The following is a 22,862-nucleotide window of genomic DNA, read 5'->3' as shown; positions in this document are numbered from 1 at the left end:
GATTTCTGGAGAGAAAGATAAGAGAGATACTTTTTTATATGTGAAATTAAAGAGTGATAACTCACTGAGATGGTGATGATGGCGATGGAGACGATTCTGGTATTGGTGGCGTTTGGTTGTGGTGGCGACGGAGATGGTGGTGGCAGTGATCGAGTGAGAAATAAAGAAGAAGCTCGTATAAGATATGAAGGTCAAAAGAAAGATTATGTGAATTATTTTTTTATTCATAATTTCAATTATATCATCGGGGACATTTGTAAAGACTGATAAGGATATTTTGTGATAGGCCCATGGATCATAGGGGTGTTTATAACATTCCCACGAAAAAAAGTAAAAATTTGATATCCGACTCGGACGGAGTCAGATCTTCAGGTGCTCGTAGTTCCTGTAATAACACTACGACGGCCCCGCAGTTCTCCTGTACCACTACCAGTTTCTGATTACAACTTCTATACATTTTCCGCCAAAATTGTTCTTACCACGATATCACTTCTTTCTTCTTCTTCTTCTGGGTTTAATCCTAAGATCTCTAAAAACATCTTCTTAAATGGCGATCTTAATCAAAGGCATATTCTAAAGAATCTCTAATTATCTTCTTCGTCTTCTTCAAAATGGGGATCGTAATAGAGAACGAAATCTGGGAACCTAAACCCTCACTCTATGTATTTCTCTTTTTCTCTTCATTCTTATCAATCTTCATTCTTCCTTACTTTTCTAATAACCCTAATAGATCTTCACCTTCCCCTGATCTCCCTGGTGGTACTGTATCTTCATTAACCAAATCTTCATTTCTTCGTTTCCAAAGAAGTTTTTTGTTACTCTATTCTTTGGCTTCAGTAATTCAAGGTCTACAATCAGTGTTTGTGGAGTTTGAATATGCTTATTATGGTGTTAGTAGAGATCAAATGGTGGTTACTCTTTGTATTGGTTCTCTTGCTGCTATTCTTATTGGTACTTTCTTGGGCATGATTTCTGATATCATGTAAGTTTTACTAATTTCACTAACAGTGGGCATTTGTTGTAATTGTTTATGGTATTCAATTTCAGAATAAATGTTGATTGTTATATAAGGTAGTATATAAAATCGGCACTGCTATAACAAAGAACTTCATTTACTCAACATCAAAACTCTATCCCAATGGCCAATGTTTCGTTTATGAATAAATTACAGCGAAAATGGTTAATGCCACATGGTAATCTTCTTATGGAAACTCTTTGGCTTAAAGATTTCATTGGCTAGATATTTTTGTGAATTTATTTTCGAGGGGGTCAAAGATTTGCTTGTTAGTTGATTTTATTGGGATCAAATTGTTTGTTATTTGATCATGTGGATTAACACTTGTTTTGTTATATGTAGAGGTCAAAAGAAAGTATGTGTGTTATTTGGAATGCTTCACATTTTTGTTGGCATTTGGAAGAAGTTCACAATGCACCCTAGCGCTTGGATAGTAAGCATATGTACAGCTCTTGCTTCTTCTGTATTCTCATTCAGCTTTGAGACATGGACTGTTACCGAACATGATAAGGTTTGTGCTAAGAATTACTATTCTTAACTTTGTGTGATTTTGGAATGCATCAAAAAACTGAATAGTGATTAAGTTTGATAAAGTCATTGAGTAGGACACATGCACATACACACCAAGGGCTAGAAAAGACATTGAACTTATTCATGGTGTTGAGAAAAAACATCAGGACCAAAAAAATCTAAAATGTGAGTTGAAATTCACTTTTGGCTCTAAATTGCCATTTCACGATAATAGATTCAGTTACCACCCTATATCGGGAGGAGATTTCGATAAATTGTGAAAATGTAGTTCTACGGAATGATTTCACCCACCCCCCCCCCCCCCCCCCCCCCCTTGAAATCGCTTATTACATGTGAAGGCTTCAAATAATTGAATGGCATCTCAATTCTTGTAACTGTATACAGACTAGGCAAACAGGGAAGACTGTAGAAATGATATTTTGTTCCACTTTGTGACATCCAACTTATTTTTACTTTAGTGTTTCAACATTAACATGGTCAGCAAAACCATTGTCATATACCAGATCATTATTTATAACAAATACATTCTTTGCTGCAGTTAGGGCATAGGCAGGATTTACTGAGCGAGACATTTTGGCTGATGACATTCTTTGAATCTGCATCTCTTATTGGAAGCCAAATGATTGGAAATTTTCTTGTTGGTATGAATCCCAAGAATGGAACCGGTTTCCCTTCAGCGGTGATTGCATTTCTTGCATTTGTGTGCATTATTTATATCGCTAGAGAATGGAAAGAGAGTTCACGAACAGCTGGCTATGGGGACTACAAGGTGGCCTTCTCGGCAGTCGTTCTTGGTGGTAAGAATCACTGTCCATTTAAAACCGTGCTGTGTTTCCTTGAACTGAAAGCTCAAGTGCATCCTTGCATGGATGCTGTATGCAAACAGGAGACAGTTAACTCAAAATAGTGCATGTAATTTAAAAATACGTGATGGATGAGGGTGTGAGGATCTATTAGTGAGATGCCTAGACTGTTGACCTTTAGGGTGTGAGGATCTATTAGTGAGATGCCTTTTATTTCATTTACTAAGTTGCTTATTTCCTGGCAGATAAAAGAATATGGCTATTATCATGTGCGCAAGCATGTATTCATTTCTCAATCGCAGTATTTTGGATTCTTTGGGCACCAACAATAGTGGTATGTTCCTTTCTGCAATTGGTATCCAATTATAATTCTCCCTCTTTTTTTCTTTTTCTTTTTTCTTTTGTAGTGAACTTACGTTTATAATATCTTCTCATTGTCACTCGTAATTTCATACTTGCTTTCCTGGCGCTGCATGAAGGACACATTTGGGTAATAGATTTTGAATTATGAAAAAGACTGCTGTAGGTTTGTTAGATGTAATATAGTCCCTCCGTTTTAAAAAAAGAGATACTTTCACTATTTCATTTTAGCATTCTGGATACAAAGACAGGGGATCAAAGTCCAAGTCTTACAATGAAGTGATAATAGGGTGTTCATACACTCTTGCGCTTGTCAAATCTTGGGGTCTCATATCATACTGTTGGATCATATTCAGAGCGAGCTGTTTTACGTAAAACTATGAGAATAACCGAGTCTTAGTTTAGTGGGTATGATGGAGTTATATTGCACGCCATCTGGAAACTGCTTAGTGACGTTGGAGTCTCTGTATTGGAGTTGTTCAGATAAAACATTTTAGTGCAATTTTTGGGTTCAAACTTCTGATGTTGCTACTTGGTAATCCAGTGGTGGCGTAGATGCAACTGAAAAGCTAAAATGCAACCTAGTGATATAACAAATAAATTGAGTACCTGCATTAGTTTTTAAATTTCATCAGTTGTCAGCTTCTTAAAATCGTTTAAGGACTTCAAAGAGATTATTTGCATGGTTTCAGGCTGATGGACGGGAGGTCAATCTAGGACTGATATACCCATGCTTGCTGGGTGCAAGAATGCTTGGAAGCACAGCAGTTCCGTGGTTCCTTAGCGGTGGGCCATCACCAGTTCGAACAGAGGATTGCCTCATTGCAGCGTTCATTATTGCAGGGTTGACCTTGTCTATAGTTGCATATGATTATCAGGTACTGTGCCGTGAACCAAAGCTAATTCAAAGCTATGAGGATTGGTAAATCAAAATCAAAATTTTCTAATTTCAGGAAATTGGAGTGCTAGTGACTCTATTTTGCTTGTTCCATTCCTGTGTGGGGCTAATTTTGCCTTCGCTTGCAAGATTAAGAACAACGTAAGCACACCACTGTCTACTCCTTTCTTAACTGCAGTCTGTAGCTGTTGTGAAGATTAAACTGATTATTACTAATATACTACTTATGCAGGTATGTGCCAAATCAGTTGCGTGGGGGAATGATTAGTCTGTCTCTTGCTCCAGCAAATGCAGCAGTTCTTTTTGTTCTTATTCAGGTAATATGCTCAACATATAGGATGGATTGAAAGAAACCTTAATGTCTTGAAATCTCATACACATGGCACATGCCCAATAACGGCATCATTTAGGAAAATATTGTTATCAATTTCCTGTTGAATTTTCTATATATTGGAAGGCATTCTAAACCTTGATTACTCCATTGTTCTCTTGTGATTCCAGGGAGGCTACAGTCGTAACCTTGAGAATTCAACAATCATTGCTTTCGCAGCATTAGGCCTCTTCGTAGCGGCATTTTGCATGCACATGTTGAAGCGTAGTGGAAAACAACCCTACCAAAATTGGCATGATTTGTAAGTTTGAAGGGGACAAGTACTTGGCCTCTTTTCCCCCGTAGTTCTTTTCTTTCGAAAGCAAACAGTCGACATCAATGAGGAAAACAGCAAAGGTTAGCTTATCTTTAGAAGTATACAGTTAGCGGAGCAGCAGCTACACATATGGGCCTAGAAGTACAATCAGATGCAGACGTAAAGACATTTGGCTATTATTGGTGAAGACTGATCTAAATGCCAAGGTTTGGAAGAAATTGAACAGCAACTCCTTCGACCAGGGAACTTGCGGCAAGTCTCTTAGGAATTAGCTTCTTCATTCCATCAACAGGTGAACAGTTCCTCTTAATTTTGATTTTTGGTAAAAGACCTGCCATATAGAAATGTAAAGCAAAGTGAATGTATATGGAGTTTTCGTATTTTTGTTAGCAGTGTACTCCTTGTAACTGAATGGTGGTAGTACTGGTGTCTTTCTTAGACCATATTTTGAAAAAATGTGATTGTTGGAGCTGAAATGACTTGTAATAGAAATTTTGAACTGGTCTTTATGTTGAAATCTGTGAAATTTTGTTCGAAATTGGGTCTGTGATTTCTGACTTGTAACTGGGTAATTTGGTGATTGAGATTAGTGATTCTTAAAGATTAGGGACACCGTGTTCATTGAGAACGAAAATAATTTGCACGGTGGTTTGACGGTGGATGGTGGTGGTTACTGGTTGTGTTTAGCCTGTAACAGGCTAACAGCTCTATTTTGGTTGTTTTGAAGGTGGCCTGAGAATGAATCAATCACATGAGAGAATTCTTATCTCATGAAGGGTCTCCTCAACACTGTCTATTAACTGTGCCGCAATTTGTTATTTTTTCTAAATTGACAAATGAACTTGAGAATACTAACTGCAAGTATATGGCTAAACTTTGTATCGGTACAGAGGCAATCCGGTAATGGATTATAAAGAAAGAAAGAAAAAATCATCCTGTAGTTTCCCCTCTTTTTATTAGGTGCACATAAAAAAATCAATCATTTGTTTCTTGATCTCTGATCCATTTAGTAGCCACCCATTTCTGTCCAACTATCACCGGACAACTCCCATGAAGTGACATCTGCACAAACATGAAAGTGGAAACATTAAAGAATATTCAAACGAGAACATTTTATGTAGGTGTCTTTAAACAGTAAGTCTCTTGTAATAGTGTTCAAAATTTTAAGTTTTTAACAAAATGAAACACTTTCTTTTCAAAAGTGAATTACATAAGCAGAGCTGCAGAGAAGAAAAAAACACAAAGCAGAAAGAACGCAGGGAAGATATGACAGTTAACTAGGTGCAGAACCTGTTACCTGATCAATTGTACCATTTGGATATAAGGAGTAGAATAGTAGACCATCCCCTCTACGAGGCTTCACTTTTAAGCCAATACACTCCTCGTAGTCATAGCCGATATTCATATTCTGACCGTTCTGCATTTCCATATGTAAGACGTTTAAGTTAGTTACTAGAAATAGTTGAAAAAAATAAAAGCTTCTTGATTATCATACCTCAAAAGGAAACATTGTTTCACCACCTTCTTCCACATCAGAAAGATATAATAAAAAGGAAGCTACCTGCATGACAAGTTTGAAGAAATGAGCTAACAATTTTCACAACCAAAGGCATACCCATGATTTGAAATAGGAGTCCTTATATACATCTTGGGATATTCTAGTGCATGGTCAGGATCTTCAGATCAAGCTGATGTATTGGATTGATATACACATAAGATTTGTTCCTTACAACTAAAAAACATCAATGGAGACAACCTAAGGGATTACCTTTGACATTCAAGCAGCTCCTAATGTAGGTTATAGGCGTTTAACATTCACGGATTACAGTATAAACTTAGACTACGCTATTCTGCTGATATCAAAACAAAGAAACCTATTCTTGCTTGATGGAAGAAACAAATACTGGAAGTAATAGAAAAAATATGTGAAAAAAGACGATACCCTTTGGCTCTTTTGTGGTCCATACTCAGTCGGGTTGAATGCATCATGATGAGATAGATATCTCTGCCCAATCTCATAACGCAGAACATTAAATGCCTGCAACATGGTGATATCCTCGGATTACTCAGACTATTCTAGAATTCCCTGAAATAAAAGGTAGCTAATTCAAAATACATCTGAGAAATTTATAACAACAACAAACCAATCAGCCTTGAGCACAAAAAGAATGCAGAAAGTGCAAATTTTGAAACCTCTGATGCCATTTTCAAATACGCCATTGTTTAACTTGAAATTAGGTTGAAAGCAGTGAAGTGAAGCTAAAGTTATCTAAAATAGATTTGCAAGTTGCTGACATCTTTATGAAAGCACTTCCGACAGAAAAATTCAACTATTCAGGGTTGTAAGAAGATTTGAGAGATTGCTTATTCAAGTTGAAATGCAGCAATAGGCTTTACCACCTGGCTGAATTGTTAGTTAACACCTTAATAATGATGTTACTTGGAGATATCTCCTGTGAGGTAAATTGTAGAGTTATTTTCATTTAAGCTTAAGGGCTTCTTTTGCTGATTTAAGCATATGCCGGTGCTAACATATACGCTAAAGAAACCAGATGAACTGCAGGAGGGAAAGAATATTCTAAGCTTACCTCTCCATGGCTTCTCGGAATCATTGTAGCCTTGGCGATCTTTTCCTCGATGTGGCCTAAGGTTCCAGACGGGTCTTCTGATGCACTAATAAATGTGCCTGAACTGTTTTACAGAAATTTAAAGAAAAGGTTAATTCAAACTTTAAAGGATCCGCCAAGCCAGACTATGAAAAACACACAAGTATAGAAGCATCCTGTCATTAGGCTGTCAACTGTAATTGCATTGCCACATACCACAACAAAAATTCAGAATTTACTGTTAAATCTATACTGAGAAATATAACGGAATTGGCTCTTGGAGTAGTGCGTACAGTAGTTGAAGCGGCTTTCAATTAATAATTTAAGAAACCAAAAAGGACGAGGGAGATCGTCGGCATAAAACGCTATACTTCACAAGACTAAAATGCTGATCAATGAAAATGGCAATCTTCTCTATATTCTTGTAAAGATCGATTACTAACCAAGTCATTTCTTTTCTAAAAACTAACCATCTCCATAAGTTTAACGCAGTATATAAGTAATACTCCACGTTGAATGGGGAGGGGTCTGTAGTTTGCTCTGCGGTCCTGCTTGGACCAAACACGTCTCCCAGACATTCCAGGAGAGCTACGTCTGCGCCTGTGACAGGATACGACAGTCAAAGTGGGGATAATGTTGGTGAACATGTCATGTATCAGAGAACGGACACCTTTGGCTATAGGAGCTGAGATTGCAAAATCCAACATTGCCTAGAGTGGAGCATTCAGTTCGCTCCTTTAGATTCGCCTTGAACTTTACGTGTTTCCAAGGCTTAGGAGAGTTCAGATTCGGACTTTCGACCAGTGTCCTCACTAAACCAAGACCTTGAACCGTGAGACTATGATGATCAAAGGGGGACAGTACTGGTGGATATGAAGGTTTTGTTGTGCCACTATGAAATGCTTACTTCCCTGCAGCTGCTTTGATGACTTTCAAAGTACAAGTGCTATGAGAAAAAGAAAATAGTTACCTTGTTCTTATTCCCTTGGTGTTCTCAGCAGTTTCTCCTTTCCGCAACGCCAAACTTGATGGTCTAAGATTTGCCTTGGCCTTTTTAATTATGTGGTCACATTGTTCCGCACTTGCAAAACCAGGAAAATACACAGCACGAGGTTTCCAGCTCAAAACCTGCAACGGAAATTAGAATTTATAAACCCAGAGTAGTCAGAATCAAAAGTTAACAAACAAAGGCAATGGTCATGAATAATTGCAATATGCATCAATGGCAATAAGTCTACGACCAGCAGAAACTACTTCAATCTTACATCTGGTGCGACACAATGCCAAATAAAATCCCCAATAGAAAAGAAAATGTCAAAAACTTAAAAGAAATGTCAAAAGATAAATAAACCTAATCTACTTTCCACTGCAGTTTCTTTTGCAACACTGTGTGGTGGCAGTAGTTGAATTCTTTGACTCTTGTATGCTATCAGCCAATCCAGGTTACCGTAAACTTCTATACTTTACAGGCAACCATTAAGACGCGGTGGTGCTTCATAATCGGCATAGATTCATGGATAATGGTCTATTATGTATGCATCAGGAATCAATTAAAGTTCCATATCATATTCATTTCTAAACTGAATCTAATAAAATACCCAAACAAAATAAGAAGATAATAAATTACCTGAAAAGGAATGGAAGAAACAAAAGAATCCCCAGTATCTCCATTAGGAATTGCTTCTAACACTTTATCCTCCTTTTCTTCTACTACAGATTCATGTATCCTCGATCTAATTACATCACCATCAATATCCTGGAACTATCTTACAAAAAAAAACAAATTCATCAAAAAAATCAAACAGTAAAACTAACACGGAAAAAAGTTATAAGAAACAAAAAATCAAAAAATTACCTGAGAAAGAAGAGTGGATCCAAAGAAACCAGCTAGAAAGAAAACAGAGCATGATAATAAAACAATAGGTAATCTTAGCTTTGTTCTAAATAATCCCCTCCAACTTCCTCTATTCCTTATTTTCATTCTGATTTTCTACCTCTCCTCTCCTCTTCTTCTTCTTTGATCGAATCAGGTCAGGTCAAATTGGGTTTGGTTTAATGATTGTGCTAAAAAAAAATCACAAACGCGGGAGTTGTTCTGTTTGTTTCACTGAAGTGGGGAACCACAATTGACCTTAAAATATTTAAGATTCAAAGTTTGGTTTATCAAAAGTTTTTAACTTCACCTAGGAACAGTTAAGTGGGGAACCACAATTGACCTTTAACCTTAAATCTATAAAGAACCAGATATATTAATATGAATATAAATAAATTACCTTATTTTCATTTAGTACCACTATTCTTGATGAGGTTATTAATGGTAAGATACGGAGATTTGCAGAACTAATCAAAAGTGGTTGGTGACGGGGTAGGCACCCAACCCAAGCAAGATACTTTGCCATATTGGAACAAGGTCCTAACATTTGCATCACAGATGCCGCATACTGCTGATCCAACTCTAAGCTTCACAGGGACCGGTGTAAGGCTTGTTTGGTCAACCAACTGTTATCGACAAAGTCAATGTATGGGGTTTGGATATAAACTGAAAAAAGTAATTGGAATTCTCGCCCTAAACAGGATCGAAAGAAGGTTTTTGTTTCGGCTTTAGCTTCATCATCAAACATCATTAATAGATCAATCATCAATCAGACCAAGAAGACGATAAGGAGCTGTGCCACTACTACCACATCATCAAATGGGCGAGGTAGTAATGAATTTTTTTACGCTTAATGATCAGAATTATCATGTTGTGTTTTGCGAATTTGTGAACGGAAAAACACTGACATTAGTAGTATATTGTGTGCATAATAATGATTGCTTGCAGGGGGATTCGTAGTAAAATACGAGGATATGGAATCAGAAGAAAGTATGATGGGTTTATACGAAAGGTGGATGGAACATTACCAGATTTACAGAAACGGCGAGGAGAAGAATAGACGCTTTCAAGTGTTCAAGGACTGTGTGAAACGATTCCGCTCAGCCAACTGTTTTGCAGACATGTCCGATAAAGAGTTCAGTAAAAGACTAATTAAAAATTGGGATTTTGGAAAGTCAAGAGCTAGGTTCTTAACTCCCAAAAATGAGGTAACTGAAGAAGCTAGGTTCCATCAGTGCATCTCTGAAACTCAATGTTATTTGCTCCTAACAATACCAAAACTATTTGCTTTAGTTGCTTCTTCTTATGTGGACTTGTGACTAGTATATTGGTGTTTTCTTGTTGCAGTGACCTTGCTGCAGTGATGTTGTATGGGCATGCTCTATCTCTGCGGTCTAGAAAAATTATTTTTAATAATCTTGCTGATAATCATAAAGACCTTCACGTAGAGGAAGAATAATGCGAGCATTTCTGCATCTTGTGGTTTGTCATCAAGAACTATAAACTTTACTTTCAAATAATGAGGTAATTGAAGAAGCTATGTTCTACCAGTGTATCTCTGAAACTCAGCATTATTTGGGAGATAACCAAAATTATTAGCTTTACATGTTTTCCTTGTGTGTATAAAGATGCATCACTAGTGTTCCAACATTGAATGCTTAAAATTCATTAACGCGCAGAAGTAGTCTATGAGTTATGATGATTCTGGTATGGTATGAAAACAAATGAAGCTAGCAGAACAACACATATCACGTATGTATAACATATACTTCAAAATCTGCATCTATAGAGCCTAGTAGATGGATGCTCAAGTTTTACATAGAGACCTGTTGTTTCGTTCTCTCTGTATCCTTCTCACTTGTTTTCCTTTAGATAATGTTCTCAATTTTCTTATATATTTACGAGTTCGGAAAAATATAACCACAACAGATTTCCGGGCACAAAGAAACCTAAAGTTCGACAAGCAGGATATAGAGAGAAACTAGAAAAGAGAAACAGAGATGAGAATAATCATGTAGCCTGGTTAGAGAATTTTCGCATCCCCTGTACCATCACTTCTTTCAGCAGATGAGCTATCTCCTGGTTTCCTGGGGAAAACAAAAGAATCACCGGATTGGTAAACTGAATACATCCCAAAAGGAGAAGTAAGTTGTTTTCTTGCCCTACCTTTCATCTTCCGAAACAGGTTGATAGTCTTGCGATGAAGTTAAGTTGTGGTGTTTCACTCCTGATACCTCTGTTCCTGAAGAATCATTACTTTGGTCATGTTTACTCTCTCCCTGGAATAGGCATTATCCAAGACCAATAAATGAGTCTTCCAAAATATGAACGGGAATTAATGAATACACAATATCATTAAGGCTTAGAAGCACAGGACATACTTCGGCATTTCTGCCCGTCCACCCAAGGATGCTCTCTGTAAGAAGATCTGTATACTGCTCCATAGCCACCTCCAGGCTCATGTTTCCTAGCCGTTGCCAAGCATGCCTTGCAAAACATAAGAAATAGTCATAAATGATAGCTCCTTAACCATGTAATTTTAGAGAGGTATCTAAACTACATTATTATTAAGAGTATCTTAACCAAGCACTGAAACTTAGACCTGACATTGAGATCCTTAAAGCCGTAAACAAAGACCTATGATGACTTGTGTATACCTAAATCAAGTACATGGTATTACCACATGGAGTTAAATCCAAGATCAAAAACCTAAAATCTTCCTCGTACATGCTGTCTTTTCTTTCTGTAACAAGCAACACAGATTAGGCAAGCTCATTGCTTCACTTTAAATGTACACTTGAATAATGAAAGATGCTATATGGCTCGCAAAATTATTGCTTGCAGGGAACCGCAGCATGCCTTAACCGTGGGGTTCTGGGTCCACTAGGACCCACTTGACTCACACATTCATGAGTTTTGGATCTCAACCTTGATGCTTGGCTGTGGTTCGCTCCTAACAAGGTTTATGCGGACCAGATGGGTAAGTCCTTAAGAAATTTATTGGATGTGATTAGCAATTAATCCACCACTTGGTGCAACATTCCTATCTGTCAACTGTCATCTGGAGCATTAGATTCTGGTATTCATTTTCAACTTTTTGCACACATCACCCTTCTTTCTATATTCAAGTTTGAAACTATACATTGTCATTTTATTATTTTTGGGGAAAAAGGAACATGAAAAACCACACAAAGCTAAGAATAGTGTACAGTCAAACCTCGATAAATGAATGTCATCGGGACCAAGAAAAAATATTCGTTTATCGGAGTTATTTATTTATCGATAAATGAATATTTATTTATTTAGACGATATTTTTTTAATTAAGAAGTTAAAATGTATAAGAGAAGACGTAAAAATTTACCTTGATCAAAATTCTTATCAATGGTCATAAAAGAAAGATAACAAAGGATTAACTGGTGTCATTTTTAATTTACGTTATAGAAATGTGATGGACGTCAAACATTTTTTAAATGATGCAATTATTGAATCTCCAACAGACGAAGAAATTATTGAGTCAGTAATATATGATGAGAATGATCCAGATGATAATAGCATCACCATAAAAAATTACTTGCTACAACATGAGCAAAATATTCCATAAATTATGCAAGTATTACATAAAATTAAGGATGCGGTGCATTTTGGTTTAGGTGGAAGAAAAAAACAACCAACCATAGATAAAGAATCAACTTCACATTTTAGTTTATTTCTACATATATTTTTATGTAAAATTTACTAATTATGTATATTGGTTTATTCTCATATATATATATACTAGGTATCACCCCGGCCTACGGCTGGGGCTCAACCTTTTAGAGTTTTGTTTATTGTTTGGTCGGTCGGCCAGTGTCTTCCCATATTTTAGTCCATCTATAATAGTCGGGAGTATATTTAGTTAGTCCGGTCAATACCACAACAGTCCTGATATTTAGTTAGTCGTGTCATATTATACCGTGTTAGTTAGTCGGGTCACAATAGCGTGTTCAATTAGGCGGGTCATAGTAGTCGGATGGGGCCGGGGCCGTAGGCCCTGGCCGTGGATTAAAAAATTTAAAGGCAAATATGATATCCGCATTAAAATTAGCCGTGATTAGGTAAAATCTATAGTCTTCAAATTAATATTTGTTTTTTTTTGGTAAAATCAGAAAGGATATTTATAATTAGTGCATGAAAACTTTCAAGGAAACCGACACGCATTAGGAAATGTTGATTCGAGTCACATAAGGAAATGTTGAGTCTCGTTTTGCACCGGGCCGGACATAATCTCTGCTGTCTAAAACAAAATATTAAAAGAAGATCATCTCACGAACCGACGGACGTAAATATCTCTCAAAATTATATGTCTAAAACGGACGGATGGATAGAAATCTCGCCAACTATCTTTCCCAGCCGTCGGATTGCCGAAATCAGGACCGTCTATTACCCAAGACAGACATCACTTCTTTTATAACAACCTTATTATTACTACAAAGTCATATATTCTTATATCGTGGCATCAATCCCGAACGTCCAAAATAATAAAATCTCCGTCATATATACAACGGATGGATGTACATTTCGCGAACTAACGGTCCAAGCGGCAGAATGGCCAAAGTCAATGTTTGGATCTGTCCCAAGGCTAATTTGTAATATGCGTGAATCTAATATCTCTATACATGGTTCTAAAATTGTACATAGAATATTAGTAAACTACACCGAGTTTGTTAGTCCATTTTGTTGTACAACTTTGTCTCCATTCAGCAATTTGTACATTTGCATCCTCAAAGGTCTGATTGACCGAGTCAAACTTTTAGGATGTTCATTTTTTTATGTTTTTGGGCAAGGTTTTATGCTTGCTCCTCGTGCTTTCTTTAAATTGCAAATTAAATTATGTCATTGGGTATTTAATTTGCAGGAGATGATTTCATGGGGTGCTATTCGTGTTTTTGAGTTCGTGTCTATTTGGTAACATTTTCTTTTTGCTTTGTCTTAATTTGCTGCGAAAGGAAGAGAATGAAGCACCAGGTTGCACCCGGGTGAAGCTTCCTGCCCAACAACTTTCTCTAATTCCTTACTTTACCTTACCATAACTTAGTTAGTTTAACTTGATACCTAGTACATATATAGATACTGTGATATTGTGCTAATGTCCTACGGCTGTCTACATTTTTTTTGAAAAAAAATTTGCGAAACTTTTTGCATTAGTTTCCTTTTTTATTTTTTGTTTTCCCTTGTAAATGAAACGTAAGTATCTCTCAAAACGTAGTTAGATAAGGAAATTTGAATATATCCCTCTCCCATATTTTTATTAGGAAACGTAGTTAACGTGGTATTTTTTTCCCGATATATAATGGTCAAGACATCTTATTATGGAAGCATAGTCAAATCAGGAAACCCAACAATCCGACGGACGTCTATATATAACATATAACGAATCGATCCACGCCGTGGGATGACGAAATCGATGGTCGGATTTATCAGGCTACACACATCACTTCTTTTTATAATATATATATATCGAGGTTCGATTGTAATGTTTTTTTGCCAACACCTTCGATAAGTTCATTTTCTTTTGTAACCCTTTTTGTGTATGTGTACGTGGATGTGCATGTGTCCTACTCAATGATTTTATTAAACTTAATCACTATTCAGTTTTATGAATTATGATGCATTCCAAAATCACACAAAGTTGAGAATAGTGATTCTTACACATACCTTATCATGTTCGGTAACAGTCCATGTCTCAAAGCTGAATGAGAATACATAAGAAGCAAGAGCTGTACATATGCTTACTAGGGTGCATTGTGAACTTCTTCCAATACACATACTTTCTTTCGACCTCTACATATAACAAAACAAGTGTTAATCCACATAATCAAATAACAAACAATTTGATTCCAACAAAATCGACTAACAAGCAAATCTTTGACCCCCCTCAAAAATCAATTCACAAAAATATCTTTGCCTTAACCAATGTGATCTTTATTTAAGCCAAAGAGTTTCCATAAGAAGATTATCATGTGTCATAACCATTTTGGATGTAATTTATTCATAAACCAAACATTGGCCATTGGGATTATAACAATTTTTGATATTGAGTAAATGAAGTTCTTTAGTTATAGCATTTATTCTGAAATTGAATACCATTAACAATTATAACAAATGCCACTGAAATTAGTAAAACTTACATGATATCAGAAATCATGCCCAATAAAGTAGCAATAAGAATAGCAGCAACAGACCCAATACAAAGAGTAATCACCATTTGATCTTTACTAACACCATAATATGCATATTCAAACTCCCCAAACACCGATTGTAGACCTTGAATTACCGAAGCCAGAGAATAGAGTAACAAAAAACTTCTTTGGAAACGAAGAAATGAAGATTTGGTTAATGAAGATACAGTACCACCAGGGAGATCAGGGGAAGGTGAAGATCTATTAGGGTTATTAGAAAAGTAAGGAAGAATGAAGATTGATAAGAATGAAGAGAAAAAGAGAAATACATATAGTGAGGGTTTAGGTTCCCAGATTTCATTCTCTATTACGAATTTACGATCCCCATTTTGAAGAAGATAATTAGAGAATTTGATTAAGATCGCCATTTAAGAAGATGTTTTTAGAGATCTTAAGATTAAACCCAGAAGAAGAAGAAAAGAGTGATATCGTGGTAAGAACAATTTTGGCTGAGAAATAGAAGTTGTAAGAAATTGGTAGTGGTATACCAGGAGAATTGCGGGGCCGTTATCTGTCTCCGGATCCGAATCCTGGCTTGTTTCGTCAACCCCTAAAAAAACAATTGACTTTTATTGACAAAGTCAATGGTGTGAAAATTTCTTGGGCTGAGATTTCAGATTTTCTTAGTGTCGTTTCGTTCAATCGTTTGTACATATAAACTAAAAAAAGAAAAGAAGTTCGCAATGATGAATCCCTAATAATGTTTAGGATATACAAGATGAAGGGTTTTTGGTTTTTTTTTTTAACTGAAAAACGCAAATTTATAGAAAAAAGCTTTCTTCATCACCGACGAGGTGAATATGAAAGTAAAAACAGATTACAAAGGAGTGGATACAACTGCATCCCAATTATAAATCAAAGTTGAAAGATCAAAACCTTAAAAGATATCTGACCATCTAGTCCAATTAAAAAACAAACATGTCACAATCTCAATCAGTTGCTTAATGGATTTAGTTACATTTTTGTGTAACCTGTTGTTCCTTTCCTTCCAGATACACCACCAAATTGTAAAAGGAAGTAAACCCCAAATCTTCTTAATCCTGCTTGAACTCTTCTTGCTTCCCCACTCCCATAAACCGCACTTCACATTACTGGAGAACACCCATTTTAAACCAAAACTCTCCAGAAAATGAGTCCATAATTGAAAAGTAATATTTGAGTGTAGAAACAAGTGCTCATTTGTTTCAATCTCATTTCCACATAGCATACAATTACTATCTTGAACTATACAGTTCAAAGTAGGAGTACCATTATAACATAGAGTCCAAACCATAAAACATACCTTCAAGGGAACTTTGGAGTTCCAAATCTGTTTGTCCGGGAATCTTAAAAAGCCTTATGTTTTCAGAGAAGTATAGCATTAGCAACAGAGAAACCGTCTCCCGCTAACCACTGCCTGTCATCCTCTTCAATAGATAAAAGATCAGCAGGATCACCAATCAACTGCTAAAGGTGAGCCACTTCTAAAATTTGGATCTCATTCAAATTCCTTGAAAAATTAAAATTAAAATTAACCTTTGACCTTTGGACAGATAAGATTTTTTCCATCCTGCAAGCCTTTGTTGGATCTTTTGAATAATTTCATTCCACACAGCTTTACACTTAGACTTACTGCCGAGAGGAATACCTAAATAAGACATAGGTAGTTGAAACACACTACACCCAAAAATATCAACACACACTTCAGCATTATGCATTTGACCAAGACCCACCACAGTGCTTTTTCTGAAATTAACCTTCAATCCCGACACAATTTCAAAACCCATTAAAATGCTTTTTAGGTTCCTAATCTGAATCTCATCATCCTTAAGAAACACAATGAGGCTATCAACAAACTGTAAATGAGTGATTGTAGTTCCATTTTGAGCCACTTTGAAACCAGTTATCAACTCCTCTTCAGCTGCTTTCTTGAGCATTAAAGACAAAACTTCAGCAACCAAAATAAAAAGAAAAGGAGAAATAGGATCTCCTTGCCTGATGCCTTTTTGACTTTTGAATAATTCAGTTGCCTCTTCTTTGAGTAGAACAGCAAACCTTGGTGTGGAGATACACCACTTTATCCAACTCCTCCACTTCAAACCAAACCCAAATCTAGCTAGTGTAATATCGATACAATTCCAATTAATATTATCAAAAGCTTTCTCAAAATCCACCTTACAAATAATACCAATATCATGCATCCTCAACTTAGAATCAATTAACTTGGAAGCTATTAGGATGCCATCATGAATCTGCCTCCCATGCACAAATGCACCTTGAAAATCAGAAATGATATTAGGCAAAACCAGCTTCATCCTTTCAGCCAAACACTTAGAGATTATCTTATACACACTACTAATAAGGATAATAGGCCTGAAGTTGTGAAGATTAACTGCCCCCACTACACTTAGGAATAAGATTAATATTGGTGCAGTTCGGTCTCCAATCCATCATACTAGTAGATTCAAACTCCTTGACTACCAACATAAGATCCTGCTTAATAACCTCCCAAGCATGTTTATAGAATTCCATGGTGAATCCATCTGGACCTGGACTCTTGTTTGCACCAAAATGATCAATAACAGATTTAACTTCTTCTTCAATAAAAGGTTTTTTCAAAGAAATACTGTCTTCCATTGAAATAGAAGGCATATTCAGCGAATCAAAAGCAGGCCTAAACTTGTACTCTTCAGCAAAGAGACAAGTATAGAAAGGCTTAGTTTCATCAGCAATTTTCTTCTTATCAAAACATAATAAACCATCAATCTTCAAACAGTTAATGATATTATGCTTATATTTGAAAGAAGCCAACTGATGCAAGTATGCTGAATTCCTTTCACCTTATTTATACCACCTATCCTTAGCCCTTTGAGCCATTCTTCTAGCTAAATTCAAAGAAAGAGCATCATGTTGAATTTTTTCCTGCTCTCTTGACACTATATCATCATCATACAAAGGATTGAATTCTTCCAGATTATCCAAAACATCAATAGTTAATTCTAAATTGTCAATTTGAGACTGCAAATTCTCAAAAGTAACTCTCTGCCAATTTTTTATGATAAACTTTAAAGATTGCAACTTCTTAGAAAAAATAAAACTTGGGCTACCATTAAAAGATAGACCATTCCACCATAACTTAAGGTTATCTAGGAAATCAGGATGTTGTAAGACAAAATTGTCAAATTTGTAAGGAGATTTAGCTTTAAACCCAGAATTACAACTTAGCATAATATGAGCAAGATCTGATATGGGCCTTCTAAGTCTAAGTTTCATAAGAGCAGGACAATGAGAAAGAAACTCGGAGCACATAAGAAATTTGTTTAACCTTATTAGAAGAGGAGGATGTTGCGAATTTATCCAAGTGAAACGACCACCGGGTATAGGCAGATGAATAAGAGAAAATCTATTAACAAAAGCCTTGAATGATTTTCTATTTGCCATTGCACCACCAGGTAAATTCCTTTCATCAGCATTTAGAATGGCGTTAAAGTCACCACAAATAAACCAAGGTTCACCAAACATCACTCTAATGTCCCTTAACTCCTGCCAGAATTGATTATAATAACCAGAATCTGAAGCCCCATAAACAGAAATAAAAATCCAGATAAAATCATCACCCACATTTCTAAATTTGATTGAAACAGAAAAACCTCCCAGCAAGACATCTTCTTTGATGAGAATACCTTCTTTCCACATAACAATAATACCTCATGATGCCCCTTCAAAAGGAAGAAAAATATAATCACATCTGTTGCTACCCCATAAAGATCTAATTAATTCATTTAGAATGGCGTTAAATTCACCACAAGATGAAGGGTTTTATTTCGGCTTTAGCTTCAACATCAAGCATCATTAATAGATCAGTCATCAATCAGACCAAGATGACGGTAAGGAGCTGTACCAATACCATATCATCAAATGAGCAAAGTAGTTGTGAGTACAGAAAACCTACTCGCCACGTGGTCGAATGAGATGGCACGAAATAGATGAATGAAATCTCGTCAGAGATCTTTTAACCATCTTCGAGGATAAAATGTCAGTGATAAGTCAAATTAATTGTCAGAGTTACTTTTATGAAAATTGGATCTGCGAGATAAAAAAATCCCTTCGTCAAGACAGATCTTCGAAATATATAATAAGAAATAATGCCTCGAAGTAACTAATAGGCGAGATGAAGGTGATCAAACGAAGAATCAGTTAACGAAAGGGAGATGATGAAGCGAGGTAAAAGGTAAATAATGGACGAAGATAAATTTTCGAACAAGAAATCAAGACAGCTGTACCGACAAGTCACCGGGGTTGTCGGCGAAAGAGAGGGGAAAAATTTATTGAAAATGGATCATGCGAAGTAAAAAGTAGTCACATGAATTATGTGACTCTCTGCGAAGTAAAAATGAGTTGTACTCCACTATTCAGTTTGCCTATAAATAGATATTGTGTGTATAATAATTTAATGACAGAATTATTTGCTCGTATCAATACCAAACTTGCGAAGAAGCTAAGTTTTTTTCCAACACCTACTCAATGACATTATTAACCTTAATCACTATACAACTTTTTTATGCATTCCAAAATAAACTTACTCATGTCAAAACATAAAATGTAACCTAGACCTAACGGAGCGAAAATATTATGGATAAAAGCGAAAGGATATTTTGAAGAATATTAAAATGACGAGGGTACCAAGTACACCACAATTTTTTCGATATCAACCTATAAGTCTGATATCTTGTGTGAGTTAATATAGACAGAGACTTTCAAGAAGATGACAACAACAAGGTATGCAATAGATATCGAAATGGAACCTAATTATAGGGATCAACCCAATTGTTTAACGTACAATGTGTTTACTTTTGATTATAACTAAAATAGTAATTATAATTGCGGAAAGTAAAAGTAAAGACACAACGAGATTTTGTTAACGAGGAAACCACAAATGCAGAAAAACCCAGGGACCTAGTCCAATTTTGAATACTCTCTGAATTAAGCCGCTATATAAAGACTACTACCAAGTTTGTATTGTTGAGACCAAGTAAACTACCCCTAGCTACCTAGTTTCCTCAGTATCCCTGCACCTACAACCAATCTGACCAAGGCACGCGAATCCTAAGATAAAATCCATTATTTTAAGTTGCTTCAGCCGCTATGAAGACTTTAAGCACTTAACTCATGTGGATCGTCTTCCAAAACATTGAAGGACTAATCTATTCGGTAACTACTCTTTCAATCGCAAGAAGTAAATCAAAGATTATATGTTGAGTTCAACAAAGGCTCTTCCATTTACTCTAATAAACTCCTTTGTTGGGTAAGATCTACCAAGATCTAAATTATCAAGATAACCAGATCTAGGTATACGAACTATCAGATTCAGATGATGAAGAATACCACCAAATAATAGTTTGTCGATCTAACACGATTAGAAAATAAGATATTTATCAAAGATAAACAAGTCTAGTCTGATCCCAGTCGATCAAGTGTGTGTACGAAGTTAAAGCAAAAAGATACGAAACTAATAAGAAATCTTCTTGTCTCCAATCTTCAATATCTTCTTTTGTACCTGCACAAACAAACTTGATTCCCTTGTGGTCGATCACGCATAGTACAGAGTCTGTTAACAATGGATGATCACAAGCCTATAGTCAGATCTAAAAACTGATTTAATCTATGTCGATCCTTAATCTTGTTCTAGTGACCTTATATCAGAAGAGAAGGTTCTATAATAAACAAACTATGTATAATCAAGGTTCAACTACCGTTACTCAATCAAATCAATAATCGAAAACTAAAATAACAATGCAAATTATAGTTTTCCACCAACACAATGTATAGACGCTTCTTGATCCCATATAAGTATTTAAACTAGCGGACGTAAGATATTTCACCTAAATAGGTTACTCTCCTTTCCAATATAGTATTACAAGTAATATTATTAGTCACTACAGCAGTGACTACAAAATAAAGTGCCTTCATCGGGATGAGTTTGTAAGAAAAACAAACTTCACTATTTATAGACCAATGTAGTTTGGACACCAAGGAATTTCCATAACCGAAAATATTCTCGAGATATGCAATAAATACTAATATTCAGTTTTTTCTAATTCCAACCAATATCCAACTGTAATACAGAAATCCCTCTTGGATGACAACTCAATATTAACTGTTATATAAGTATAATTTACTAATATATCTTCCAGAGATATGTTTTATTTGAATAAAACATATACATTCGAAAATCTCCTAGAAGATTCTCAAACATTTCGCTTTGGGATCTCACCTTGAGTATCAAGGAATATCTTTGAACAATAACAGATAAAATTTATACAAAATTCAAATTACTCACAACGTCGATATCTTGAACTTTCCTATTTTGCAAATCCAACTTCCAAAATCGCACAAACCCTAAAGTGTACATGAGATCGGAAATCAGTTTGGCTATTCAGATCCGGCCTACTATAGTTCCCAATAGATAAACATCGGTTCTGTTAGAGAACCCAATAGGGATCGGTCCAGCTAGAGATCCCCCAATACATAGGGATGGGTCCTATTATAGATCCCCAATAGAAACCGGACCACCAATCGACTGATTTCTTTCAACTACGAAACAAGTTTCGTAAGTATACTTCCTTAATATTATATAGTCAAACATAGTTTTTTAGGCATGAGATCAATCCTAAGTTCATTACATAATCTAGTAACAAGTTACAAGATTATGTCTATGTCGCAATCATGAAGTTCAAAAGATAGGTGTTATACTTCGTAATTCAGTATGCAAAAGTAGTGAAACAACTTGTATATTATTCCTTGACACTTTGATCATAATAAGATGATAAAGTCTCTAGTACTAGAGTTTCATATATATAACTTCGCATTCTATGCTTTTAATCTTAACGACTTGAAAGTAACGAAGATAGAAATGAAAATAAGTCAAGTCTTGTATTACTAACCTCAAGTAGAAGTATGGTGCATCGACATCTAGTAATCTAATCAAGCGACTTTGAATTTTGATACCAAAATATGACAACCAACCTTGACATACCAACGCTTGACGGGTTCAACTGAGTAATTCTCTAACAAATATAATCGGCATTAATGATTCAGATGAGGATGAAGTAATCCAATTCTGTTTGTTTTCCCTTGAAAATGTGGTTTAGTTTAATTTTTAATTAAAATTGTCTTTGTATTTAGTGAACTTATAATGTAGTTGTTGTTTGAAATTATGAAAACTTTAAGTTGAATTTTTGTATTCGTCAATTGAAAAATTTAACCACCGACTTGATTTTTGAATTGATATTAACAACTATATTTAAAATTTTGGTTTATTTAATTGGAAGAAAAATGCATCACGATTCGTTCATACCTTTGGTTGGTAACCAAGCAACAAACTGGGCTCCAATACCTTTTTTAATAGCAATTCCTAATCTATAAAAAATAAAACTGCTTAAACCACTACTAGCATCATTACTAACAAAACAAATTTTCAAACGCTTAAAAAAACACAAAGTATCTTCACTGACCTCACGTAAAGTAGAAAAAGCCGGAACGCCCAAACCATTGCCATGTGAAACATATTTATCCAAGTATTTAGTACGTTTACGTGAAACATCATTTGAAATGTCTCTACCTGGGACAAAAGCATGAGAACCTTCACCATTTATGTAAAAAATAAAAAATAAACTTCATAACGACCATTTATGTAAACAATTATATTTAGTTAGAACTAACCTATTTTGAAAGCAAAGTACTATTAAATTTAAATTATACTCCCTCCCTTTCTAGAAAAGAGATATTATCACTTTTTTTTTCATTTTAGTCTATTTAACTTCATTAAAATCACCAAGATCAACCAATGACCAGAACGCACAACAATAAATCAACTAGATCCTTCTAAAGTTTCAACAAATTTTAAAGTCTTACATGCTATCCAAAACTTA

The 22,862-nt window shown here is 35.5% G+C and overlaps 2 protein-coding genes and 1 long non-coding RNA gene across 3 annotated transcripts; 2 read left to right on the top strand and 1 right to left on the bottom strand.

Annotated features, from left to right (window-relative positions):
* The first annotated feature begins 358 nt into the window (after window positions 1-358).
* On the top strand, window positions 359-4,789 carry LOC113287758 (molybdate-anion transporter-like). Its single transcript, XM_026536596.1, has 8 exons — window positions 359-982; window positions 1,358-1,526; window positions 2,085-2,343; window positions 2,595-2,683; window positions 3,402-3,587; window positions 3,663-3,748; window positions 3,840-3,924; window positions 4,109-4,789. The coding sequence occupies exons 1-8, from the start codon at window positions 612-614 to the stop codon at window positions 4,241-4,243; spliced, it is 1,380 nt and encodes a 459-aa protein (XP_026392381.1). The 5' UTR covers window positions 359-611; the 3' UTR covers window positions 4,244-4,789.
* Window positions 4,790-5,057: 268 nt separating this feature from the next.
* LOC113287743 (probable prolyl 4-hydroxylase 9) lies at window positions 5,058-8,896 on the bottom strand. Its single transcript, XM_026536578.1, has 8 exons — window positions 8,716-8,896; window positions 8,488-8,622; window positions 7,831-7,988; window positions 6,843-6,945; window positions 6,197-6,292; window positions 5,750-5,815; window positions 5,552-5,671; window positions 5,058-5,316 (listed from the first exon to the last, which is right to left on the bottom strand). Exons 1-8 carry the CDS (start codon window positions 8,839-8,841, stop codon window positions 5,230-5,232), a joined length of 891 nt encoding a protein of 296 aa, XP_026392363.1. The 5' UTR covers window positions 8,842-8,896; the 3' UTR covers window positions 5,058-5,229.
* Window positions 8,897-9,435: 539 nt separating this feature from the next.
* LOC113287754 lies at window positions 9,436-10,344 on the top strand. The gene is made up of 3 exons (XR_003330289.1): window positions 9,436-9,561; window positions 9,682-9,941; window positions 10,081-10,344. It is a non-coding gene; the product is annotated as an uncharacterized LOC113287754 (long non-coding RNA).
* Window positions 10,345-22,862: the final 12,518 nt, after the last annotated feature.

This window comes from Papaver somniferum, chromosome 1 (genome assembly GCF_003573695.1).
Source record: "Papaver somniferum cultivar HN1 chromosome 1, ASM357369v1, whole genome shotgun sequence".
Lineage (NCBI taxonomy): Eukaryota > Viridiplantae > Streptophyta > Magnoliopsida > Ranunculales > Papaveraceae > Papaver > Papaver somniferum.
This window is presented reverse-complemented; position numbering and strand designations above follow the sequence as displayed.